The sequence below is a fragment of the Anomalospiza imberbis genome, chromosome 2 (genome assembly GCF_031753505.1).
Source record: "Anomalospiza imberbis isolate Cuckoo-Finch-1a 21T00152 chromosome 2, ASM3175350v1, whole genome shotgun sequence".
NCBI classification, from domain to species: domain Eukaryota; kingdom Metazoa; phylum Chordata; class Aves; order Passeriformes; family Viduidae; genus Anomalospiza; species Anomalospiza imberbis.
The window spans coordinates 16,513,009-16,525,046 of record NC_089682.1 but is presented as its reverse complement, the minus strand read 5'-3'; the positions used below and the strand labels follow the sequence as shown (position 1 = coordinate 16,525,046).

The following is a 12,038-nucleotide window of genomic DNA, read 5'->3' as shown; positions in this document are numbered from 1 at the left end:
TTGCCATGATGTGCCCCTTCTGACAGAGGAGATGGCCTGTAAATATCACTGTAAATGTGCTGAGTTCCAGTATGCTGAGGTGTTTTTCTCCTCTTAGCAGGATGTTACATTTCCATTGGAGAATGGCTGGTGCTGTGTGACTTAGAATGATTCCTTCCTGCATCCCTGTAATTGATTTCTGATTTGTGTGTCTGCTTTGTTTCAAAATTAGCCTCGTGTACCTGAGTGGGAGACACTGATTTTGAATGTATTCATTTGCAGTCCCATCCACCAGAGGACGAAGATACAGATGTCATGTTAGGGCAGAGGCCGAAAAATCCAATACATAATATCCCTTCTACACTGGATAAACAAACCAATTGGAGTAAAGCACTACCTCTCCCAACTCCAGAGGAGAAAATGAAACAAGATGCCCAAGTGATTTCTTCTTGCATTATCCCCATCAATGTCACTGGTACAAATCTCTTCTATTTCTTTTTGTATTTATTGCATGGTTCAAGGGAGATCAAGTACTTATTTTGTTTAATTTATTTGAAGTCACAGGATTGTGCAGTCTTGGGGCAAAGATCCTAGCTTGAGGATTTAGTTTCTGAAAGACAGTGGGCTAAATTCATCCCTTATGCCTGACTGCTGGAATTGCTGAAGCTGCATCTAGGATTATTTTGGCCCATATTTTCAGTCATGTTATATGGTGTAACATAACCCTAGTTCCTTGTATAAACAATGTACTTTTGTTGTGTATATAACCTACAATCTGTATTAACAAAGACCTCAAATAACTTTTTGAATGTAGCTGACTGAAATAATGCAGAAAGCCACCAAAATTAATCATATGATTATCATGTGTAGCAGGAGAAGAGAAACTAGAGAATGTAGGCTGCTATTTGCAGTGCTTTAAACATGAAAGGCATGAATGTGTAGTATGCAAACCATCACTCTGAGATCTCTTTACATGCAGCTATGCTGAAGGTATAGTAATGGCATTTTCTTTATTTCTCTAATGTTTGGATATATTTCACTAGATTTATTTGAAGGAGAACTTGTTTATAGAAGCAGCAGGTATATCACTTATTAAATGTGATAGATTACTTATTTCCAGACTCAAAAATCAGGCTGTTTTTCTCTTTCTCTTTTTCTCTTTCCTTCCAGAGGGCTATGGTAAACATAAAGTTGATCTGAATTTTCCTCAATAATATTTTCAAGTAACAAGTTTTGATTAACTTAAGAGCATAAAGTGGGCTAACTTTCACAGTTATAGACCTCAGTGTAAACAATCAGGAAAAAAGCAGGGGGCTTTCAGTTAACCTTCATTCTCCAGAGAAAATATTTGTATTTAATTCTATTTTCCCAGTAACTGGGGGGGTTGGGGTAAGGTCACAGCCCCTCACATCCACTGTTCTTCCCCACGTCTATCAGTGGTGCACAAACCTTCCTGCAAGACAAGCTGTAGGATTCACCATGGTGCTGGAGAGAGTTGTATGCCCACAGTCCAGCTTCAGCTCACAACCAGGGCTTTTGGGCTTACAGCATCACGGTCACAAGTCCCATGCAAGCTCCACTGTCAGCTGCATGAATCCTCCCAGTGACAGCAACACAGTCCCAGTTCCCCTCCATCCTGGCAGAGGAGGTGACACTGCACTGTGCCACCAGCTCTGCCTCCCTGTAGAGGTGGCAGCCAAGAGTGGGTGTCCGTTTCTCCAGGACAGTGCTCTGACCACAAGAGGACAGGCAGCTGGGTGGCAGGACTGCCTGCATGCCCCCTGCTGGGCTGCAGGTCATGAGCCAGCTGGACAAGGTCATAGGTTGGGCAATGCCTCTGGAAATCCCCACAGAAAGTCAGAGATAATGTGGTGTATTTCCACGAGGAAAAGCTGGTGATAAAATGATGCTCCTTCTAGTTTCAGTATAGAACCCCAACAGGTGCAGGCTTTCTAACACAGCTATTGTCACCTAGTGTAGCCAGAGGACAGTTAGGTCTGGGACCAGTGTTAACTTTTCCAGTAATAGCCATTTTTGCCTAGACTCCACCTGCCATACATTGGAACCAAATTTCCACTGATCAGTTTTACAGATCAAGAATGGTATGTAATCTTCTGGATGTTTATGTGTATCATTCTCATTAGCACTAATGGGAATAATTTGTATGCATCACGGGGAAGAAATACCCTCTTCCACTTTCCTCTCAGAGATGACCCCCGTGCATCTGGCACACAGAGCATGTTCAGCTAACTCACAGTTGCTGGAAAACCAGCAATGATGCTGATTGATTTTTTTGTTTCAAAGAGTTTGCTTTTAGTTCTCTGTTTTTGTTTTTTAAGCTTCTCCCAACCCTGAGAAATGTTCACTTTTTTGAAAATTATTGTTGTTGGAGTTTACGGCACTTTTGTTCCATATTAAAGAAAGTTCTTCCTCTGCTTATTCCAGGGGCATTGGTGGTTACAGGACATCTGTCTGAAGCCTCTATTTCACTGTAGTAGATTTCAAGAAGAACTTTTACAAGAAAGTTACTTTTTAATGTTTTACATTGTTATGTAATGTAATATGTATGTGTATGTCTGTGTATAATTATGTTTTCTATAATTATACGCTATTAAAATAGAGCTTCTTATCAGGATTTTTTTTCTTTCTGTTTGCTTTAGTTTGTTTGTTTTTCTTAAGATTACAAACCACTGTACCAGCAATCCTTATGTTAGTGTTTTTATGGACCTGGCACATTTTTTCCAACCTGTCCCATGTCAACTTCAGAGAGCATGAGTGAGTGTATAGTTATGCAAAAAGCCAGCACAGCTGGGCACTGGCCTTCTGGCCAGCTTCCTTTTAACTTTTCTTTTTAATACACAGTGTAAATTCAAAGTGAAAGACACTTCCCTTTGCTAATGCCATGGAAACATAAAGAAAACAATGAATTGTCACCTGTTCTGTATGAAGATGGTCATAAACAAATGTACTCAAGAACTTGTGCTTCTAAATCTAAACTGAGGACCTTGATTGTGTGACCTGAGCAGACTCCTACTCCCACGGATTCCCACTGTACACATGGGAAGATCAGGCCACTTCCTGATATATGCAAGTAAATGGCAGCTCCCCATTAATGTCACTCTTAGTCATGTGTCATTGTCACAGAGAATGCTCTCTAAACTTGCATGGTGACTTGGCCCCATTTTAGCTGTCTCCTTCCTTTTTGAAATGTTAGCTCCCTTGGCATATTGGTCTCCTAAGAAGCAGCCAACTACTGCAATATGGCATCATAACCTTAAAATATTTTCTTACACTTACTTACTTAAAATAAGTCAGGCTACAGGTGAACAGATAATGCTTTGAAGATAAGTTACTGTCATTGTACCTATGACAGATGGATAAATAGCTGTAAGAAAGATGCCCTGCTACCAAGAGCTCTCTATTTGCCTTCCTGATTTTCTTTCCTTTTTCTGTTCTTTTTCTTTTCATGCCTTCTGTTATTTTTGGCAGACCAGGCTGCTGAGGGGGAGCTGGAATTAGATATAAAACTGTGATATACTGTGATATAATTTAAATAAGAGCTACATAAGGGCTCCCTTATGTTTATTCACAGGCTTAATCCAAGCTCACATACATCCACTGTGTTCCAGCCATGAAAATTTGTTTACTATTTCTAAAGGCTAATGAGACCTATTTATGGGTTGCAGGAGTTGGTTTTGACAGAGAGGCTAGTATACGCTGCTCTCTTGTTCATTCACAATCTGTACTACAGCGGAGACGAAAGTTGAGGAGGAGGAAAACCATCTCTGGCATCCCCAGAAGAGTGCAACAAGAAATAGGTGTAGTATAAATACAAATCTTCCATAGATAGCTTTCTAACCAACTTAAATTGCAAGGATATGAGCTGGTAGTTAGTCTTCCAAAGAAACAAAACCTTGAAAGTGTAAATGCTTGTAGAGTTTAGGAATGACATGTTTTGTTCTTTTGATTTACTACAGTAAGAAAAGCTATATTACTCCATATGGCCTTGAAAGACTGGGGGCCTTACTGAGTAATATAGATGTACGTGTTCAGCTCTTATTGTGTAAATGTTAATCAGTTCTTTTTTTCTTTTTCATTTTATTTCTGTTATGAACCCACAGTTATGTGCATAAAAAGTAACTAGATTAAGTGAAAGTTTTTTCTTGCATCAGGGGAGCTTAAGGTAAAGAACCGACAGATGTTACTCCACAAAGTGACGATGAGTTGTCACAAAAGCTGGGTAACTTAGATGAGGTGTTGAATATCCACCATAGACACAGCTGCTGGTACTCTACTGGAGTTTTGCTAAACCTTCCTTTTATTTATCACACTCCTCAATTCCTTCCGATTATTCTTTATCAACAAGAATATTTGCCTTAAATCTACCAAATTACCTCAATTTTTGTCAGGGTAAATTAGGAGCAACTCTGTTGGGGGCAAATTCAATGTGAAATTCTTATTAACTCAAAACGAAACTAACAGAATTTTATTTCTTAATATTCATATGCACCTGAAGATGGTCTGGTGTTTCAGTCGGTTGCCATAAAACTTGATTGGAAGTAGAAATGTGTTTATCATAGGGAATAAGCAATTGGAGAACCTATGAAAGAAAGATCCCTTTGTCTTGCAAATATTCTTGATAGTAAAGAAGCAGATAATGGAAATTCTGAACAGACAGGTAGGAGAAACAGAATTATTTTTAGAAGCTTATGGAGTGTTTTGTCCAGCAGCCACTCCCAAAAACTTTAAGTAGCTGAAATAGAGTCATAAAAACTGAAAACTTAGTATTTGTCTTAATATTTAGCACAGCAAGCTCAGCTCCACATTGAGAATGCATTGCAGAAATCATGTTGTAGGACTAGAATTTCCCTACCTCACTGGTGGGAGGTCTGCCTTATAAATTCTTTATCTAAAACTTAAATTTGGTCTAATGCTCAGAAAGATTAAAAAATAAAGAATACAGCAGATAATATCTTCTTGGGTTGCTCCGCGGGTTGTCTCATGCTGGGAAGTGTGGAGCTCTCTCCCACTCACCCAGCTTTCCATGTGTCCTAGATTCAGACGAGTCGCCAGTAGCAAGAGAGCGCAATGTGATTGTGCACACAAACCCAGAATTCTCTGGCTCCAGCAACAGGAGGTTGGGGACCCGGGACTCGGAGTGCCAGACAGAAGAAATCCTGATAGCTGCTCCCTCCCGGCGACGGATCCGTGCCCAGCGGGGGCAAAGTGTTGTCGCTTCCCTCTCCCACTCCACTGGCAACATCCTGGTGCTGGCGGACAACGGGGATGCGGTCTTTGCTGCTGCTGTGAGCAACCGCATCCGCTCGCGGAGCCTTCCCCGCGAGAGCGCCCGGGCCAGCGAGGGCCATCAGGATGCCACCACCAAGAATGCAGGGTATGAAGCGGAGCACTTCCTAGCTAGTCAGGAGAAGATCCCAAAAAAGGGGAAGGAGATCTTGAGCAAGCAGGGTTCACAGGAGTGCCAGCCCATTGGTTTAACTTGTCCTCAGCACCTGCATAGCCCCGAACACAGCATCAGCGAGAGGGGGAGATCGCGGCTGTCAAGGATGGTCGATTCAGGCAGCTGTGAAATTTCATCCAACTCAGACACCTTCGGGAGCCCAATTCACTCCATCTCCACAGCAGGAGTCCTGCTCAGCAGCCACATGGACCAGAAAGATGACCACCAGTCCTCCAGTGGCAACTGGAGTGGGAGCAGCTCCACGTGTCCCTCTCAGACATCTGAAACCATTCCTCCTGCTGCCTCTCCTCCGCTAACAGGCTCTTCACACTGTGACTCCGAGCTGTCCCTCAATACTGCTCCCAATGCCAACGAAGACTCCAATGTCTTCATCACAGAGCAGTTTGGTGACCACGCAGACAAGGTCAGGGGCCACAGGACAAGCTCTTTCACATCCACTGTGGCGGATTTACTGGATGACCCCAACAACAGCAACACGAGTGACAGTGAGTGGAACTACCTGCACCATCACCATGACGCCTCCTGTCGCCAGGATTTCAGCCCTGAGCGCCCAAAGGCAGACAGCCTGGGATGTCCCAGCTTTACCAGCATGGCCACCTATGACAGCTTCCTTGAAAAGACCCCCTCTGACAAGGCAGACACTAGTTCACACTTTTCTGTGGATACTGAAGGATACTATACCTCCATGCACTTTGACTGCGGTCTGAAGGGTAATAAAAGCTATATTTGCAACTATGCAGCCCCAGGCTCTGAGAGTGGCCAGACCGGGAGCATGACTTCCAGCCTAGCTGACTGTGCCTGGCAGGACTGCGTGAGCCACAGGAGGCAGGCACGGCAGTGCATCTCACTGAAGAAACCAAAGGCAAAGCCAGCCCCACCAAAACGCAGCTCGTCTTTGAGGAAATCAGAGGGCAGCACCGACCTTCCTGACAAGAAAGAACCAAAGATCGGTGGTGGGCAGCATGTCTCTCACACTGCCAGGGAGATGAAGCTGCCTCTTGAGTTTTCAAACATACCTTCCCGAGTGGAAGGCCCCAACCTGCCAGCCAAGCAGGAGCTTCCATGGCCAAACCAGGATGATGGCGGGTTAAAGGACACTCCGTTTGACACTGCCAGTATCCCCTCCTTTAAAGATGAAGGTGCTGAACAACCTCACTATGCAGACCTCTGGCTTCTGAACGACTTGAAAACTAGCGATCCTTACAGGTCCTTGTCCAATTCAAGCACTGCTACGGGTACTACAGTCATAGAGTGCATCAAGTCACCAGAGAGCTCTGAATCCCAGACATCTCAGTCTGGATCACGAGCTACAACCCCATCCCTCCCCTCTGTTGATAATGAGTTTAAGCTGGCCTCCCCGGAGAAGTTGGCAGGGTTAGCCTCACCCTCCAGCGGGTACTCCAGCCAGTCAGAGACGCCCACCTCTTCTTTTCCAACAGCTTTCTTTTCAGGACCATTGTCTCCAGGGGGGAGCAAGAGGAAGCCAAAAGTTCCAGAGAGGAAGTCATCGCTGCAGCAGCCACTCTCAAAAGATGGCACCGCCTCAGTGAGCAAAGACCTTGAACTTCCGATTATACCTCCTACTCACCTTGACCTAAGTGCTCTTCACAATGTCTTGAGCAAGCCCTTCGCTCACAGGCACCAGCTGCATACCTTTAGCCACAGCAAGCAGAGCGCGGTCGGGGAAGCCCTGCAGCCCAGCCCGCCCTCTGCCCTCGCCATCACACCCTCCGTTCTCAAATCTGTCCACCTCCGGGCAGTCAACAAGCCTGAAGGAGTGAAACATAAAGGCAGTACCCCAGACCTGCTCTGCATACAGGAGACCACCTTGATGGCAACCGAGGTCTCTCCAGGCAAAATGAGGCCACTCTTAGCTAAGAAACCAGTATCACGCCAGTATTCTACAGATGAGGCCATAATGCTGTACATTGACACTTCCTCAGCAGAAGCAGGCCCTGGAAAGCCACCTTTAGAGAAAAGCTCCTCTTTTGGCGGGCAGAATAGCTGTGAGCGAGAAGCTGTAACTTCAGCAAGCATGGGTCTAGTTGACATCAAACCTGGGAAGGACCAAACACACCTGGCCACTGAAGACTTACCAGATAGCTCTCTGAATCAGACATGTGCCATCTCCATTGATGGTTTTCAGAAGGGCTCAGCTGTCTCCACAAGTGATGATGAAACAAAGAAACCTGTCCACGGAGAAGAAACAGTGCACGATCTTCAGCAAGTGCAGGCTCAGCAAGAGCACTCCACAGGCAGCGAGGGGAAGGTGGAAGCTGCGCCTGTGGATGAAAGCCCAGCTCAGGCTGAGGGACCGGCCATCACCTATCAGTTAAAGCACGAACCCGATGTAAGCCACCATGTGCCTGGGAATATCAGCTTTGAAGCAGAGATGGCAACAGTGGATTCACTCAGCGAAGAAGGTTGCAAGCAGGAAAATGATATCACATCAGGTATCCCAACCAAAAGTGCCTCTGATGACAACAGGGCAGATGAGACGGTGGGCAGTGCAGACGAGCCTTCGCTAAAAGGTCAGTTACGAATTCTTTCTGTGCCATCCCCAATCAGGCGGTTTTGGAGAGGATGGTAGTGGAGTCAAACCAGAGTGGCACATCAGCTTCCCTCTGTGGGTTTAAGCATAGATCCCACAATGTCTGTTAGCTGGCCAGCTAGCCAGCCCACAGCTATTTACACTTGTCCAAAGTATTCAGACTGTATTTGTGATATTTATTTCCTCCCTTGTGCTGCATTTCAGCTGAAAAGATAAAAGGGAGGAGCATTGGCCCTGGGTACAGAAGAGTTTGATTATCACAGCTATGCTGTAAATGGGAGATTCTTTGTGTGTTCAGTGATCCTTTTATGGACTCCAGTATGGAACAGATATGACTTTTAGATTAGAGGGTAAAGGCTGTTTGTTCGTATCGCTCACTCAGTTGTGAGCAGAGCTGGTGCCTCCAACTGGCAGTGCTGTTGCAAAGTGCAGTGGAGTCTGACTCATAACATGGCTTCTCTCCTTTTTAAGAGTCTTCTCCAAGCGATGAGTCCATCATGTCTCCACTGAGCGAGGAGTCACAGGCTGACACTGAGGATGTCTTTGTGTCTCCAAACAAACCCCGCACTACTGAGGATCTGTTTGCAGTAATTCACAGGTGACCTAACCTTGTGGCAATGGGAAATGGCAACATACATCCCTACACAGTTGTCCACTAAAAATAGCTGTAGGATGGTTATTCTATGTTCAAGTCTTGTCCTCAAACTACATTCTTCAGTTAAATTGGTTTCATTTTCTAAAAGGCAGCTTTAAAACATGTTTTATTATGGCCTGGAATGCAGTCTGAGTATCTTCATGGCATGTGTGGGATGCTTTACAGATAAAAACACCAGGCTGTTCTCTCTAACCAAGATACATGTCTTCAAAGGAAACACACTGCAGTGGTTCCTGTCTTCTGCCTTCCAGTCCAGCAGCTCTGTTTTGGTGAATGAGTTGTTGCAGGCAGAAGGATATGAGAACGAATCTCTTCAATTTTAGACTATTTTGTAGTCAGCTGAAAGTTGGGATCACAACTGAAATTGAAGTTTTCTGATAATTAATAGATTATGCTGCATATTATTATTATCTAAGTTTTTGTATGCATTGTTGTCTTTACTAAGAGCTGGTTGTGCATACACTGTCTTGGGAAGAGTTGGGTAATGTTGAGAGGTACTCTGCAGGTCAGAGCCATGAGACACTGATAGCCTCCAATATTTTACAGAGGGACTGAGGGAACTCTGGCTAATATGAAAGCATCTGTAAAACTCCAGAAGAGTACTAAGCATTATACTACAAAAATAACCTATGAGTTTTAATTTGTGTTTTTACAGATCAAAAAGGAAAGTTCTTGGGAGAAAGGATTCTGGAGACCTTTCTGTAAGAAACAGATTGAGAACTTCGTCTGGGACCAGCAGCCAGCCTCCCACCAGCAGCACACTGCCTACCAGCAACATGCCACCAGCCAGCAACATGGGCACTCCCATTAGCAGTCAGAGGTCCCCCGGGCTCATATACAGGAATGCCAAAAAGTCCAACACATCCAATGAGGAGTTTAAGCTACTGCTCCTTAAAAAGGGCAGCCGATCTGATTCCAGCTACAGGATGTCTGCCACAGAAATTCTGAAAAGTCCCATTTTGCCGAAGTCTCCTGGAGAGCTGACAGCGGATGCCCTTCAAAGCACGGAAGAGTCTCCTCCCACAACAAGCCCCGATGCATTATCGCCACTCTCCCCCTGCTCCCCCAGGGTCAACACGGAAGGATTCTCCTCCAAGAACTTCCCCATGTCGGCATCCTCGCGGGTGGGGCGGTCGCGGGCACCGCCGGCAGCCAGCAGCAGCCGGTACAGCGTGCGCTGCAGGCTGTACAACACCCCCATGCAGGCCATCTCTGAGGGGGAGACCGAGAACTCAGATGGCAGCCCCCATGATGATCGGTCTTCTCAAAGCTCTACATAGGCTGTGTGGGTGCCAGGACCAGGTTGCCAATACCACCACTCAAGCTCTTAAGGATGTCAACTGTAGCAATCAAAAAAAAAAAAAAAAAAAAAAAAAAAAAAAAAAAAAAAAGAAACAAAAAGAAGAAAAAGAGAACAATCACAGGGCAATATCAATGCTTCAGTGTGTTTGCGTTTGGAAGATGCTGGGGAAATAAAAAGACTACAGCTGTAGCTATTTATTACATTACATTTTCTAAAAGGATGAAGATATGCTATGCCAGTTCTGTTTTCTTTTGGATTCATTTGGTTTATCCCACTCTCATTTCCATTGTCACTGTAGATTTCAAGGCTATTCACTTTCCATAGAGTTAAAGGTGACTTTGGGTGGGTTTTTTTCCCAGAAGCTGCCCATCTAGAAACAAATCCCTCACTGTAGTGCTTCCCTAGGGAGAAAACAAAACAAAAAAACAAACAAAAAAAAGAAAATGCTCTTGAGAATTGGTATTTTTCTACACTAAAATGAGCAGAAACAAACTTTAGGAAAATTAACAAAACATATGTAAATATCATATTTTTGATAAAAATTTGTAAATAGAATTATCAAAAAGTGGACGTGGCAAACGATTTACTGCATAACAACTTTGTTTATACAAGACAAATTAATTCAATTATAATAACTGTATTCTGTGAATACCATTTTCATATCAAACATAAAACATGGCCACCAATAACCACGTTCAGTGTGTCAGGCCTGAAGGATAGCATTGAGCAGTGGAAAGCAGAAATTTTCCAACTTAGTTAAGGAAATCGAAAGGCTGACTGTGAGGGGATTAAAGAAACCATTTGTCTTTCTAAGGCAGCTCCAAAGAAGCTAACTGGAAAGCACAGCTGGGAGGGTTACCGTGAGGATTGGTGGGGAAGAGGAGTGTGTTTCTGACAGAACTAAGCTGGGTCTGATGCAAAGCCCCAAAGGGTCCCACCCCACAGCCTCCCCTGGGCCTTTATGCTTGCAGGGATTGCTTCAGAGAGGATAGATGTGAGAGGAAACAGTACTTAACTTTCATATTCCTATTAGTCTATTGGGATACATAACACAGTCATAACCTGGTACCTATAATCTTTAAACACAATTAGTTTCTGGTTCGCAAAGGAAACAAATAAATTATAAGCATGCAAGAAGCGCTTTCGATTTATCAGTAAATATCTGCAATGAGTTTTCAGTGAAGCTTTCTCTTTGTGCTGATGAGATTCATGCTACCTAAATATTTACAAAAATGACACTGTGAAAACGTAGCTGGGGAAATAGGTATGTGTATGCATTATTTATATTCATTGCTGAGCTGAGAAGGGGAAAGCTCCAGTTCATTGTGCCAGCCACGTACAGTAGGGATTTTGTCTGGGTTTACCAGAAACACAGAACAGGGTGAGGGACTGGGTTGGGGTGGGAAAGGAGACAAATCAAAGTAGCTGCTTTGATACAAATGAAGGCAGGGAGATAAAAGCTGAATTACTTGAAATTACTTGAATATTCCCATCTTAAAACCAGAAGAACCCATGAGTTGCTTTATACTTTTAATTTTTAAACAGAATAAAACCCAACAGGCCTGATTCTCCTTTGGGCCACCACAATTTCCACTGATGTAGCCCCATCTGTGCTACTTAGACTACAAGGCCCTCTTTATCCAAAACTCATGCAGTTACTATTGGTTGCTGTAGGATACAGATAGGAACAGAGGAAAGGTTAGTGCAGAGAAAATAGTGAAGGAGGAATGGGGTGTGCAGTAGGACAGGTCAAGTAGGATGGCAGAAAGAGCATTCTATGGTACAAAGGAATTGGCTAAAAGCTGGCTTTAAGCATAAGTAAAGGACTGGGAGGTGGGATGTGTGAATTAGTTTTGGGTTTTTTTCTTTTAATCATGTAATGCATAAAGCTGAGAGTTATTACAAAAGGCAGATCATGTTTTAAAGAAGGTTCTACGTAAAACTTAAAATTTCAAGAAGTCAAAGCAAATCAGAACAGTTTAACATATCCAAAATATTATTCCCCAGAAGGTGCATATCTGATTTTGTCTAGTGCTTACCACAAGACAGATATTATTCCGAGTTTCCT

The 12,038-nt window shown here is 43.8% G+C and overlaps 1 protein-coding gene across 4 annotated transcripts in view; it reads left to right on the top strand.

Annotated features, from left to right (window-relative positions):
* The window catches only part of NHS (NHS actin remodeling regulator), a 243,897-nt gene extending 233,894 nt beyond the window's left edge, over positions 1 to 10,003 (top strand). For 3 of the 4 annotated variants that reach the window (XM_068179964.1, XM_068179962.1, XM_068179966.1), the window contains 5 exons: positions 262 to 454; positions 3,666 to 3,797; positions 5,035 to 7,992; positions 8,484 to 8,610; positions 9,323 to 10,003. In XM_068179964.1, the coding sequence (XP_068036065.1) occupies positions 262 to 454; positions 3,666 to 3,797; positions 5,035 to 7,992; positions 8,484 to 8,610; positions 9,323 to 9,947 (4,035 nt within the window). In that variant the 3' untranslated portion in view covers positions 9,948 to 10,003. The remainder of the gene's footprint in view (positions 1 to 261; positions 455 to 3,665; positions 3,798 to 5,034; positions 7,993 to 8,483; positions 8,611 to 9,322) is intronic. The other variant, XM_068179965.1, reaches the window with a different exon arrangement.
* Positions 10,004 to 12,038: the final 2,035 nt, after the last annotated feature.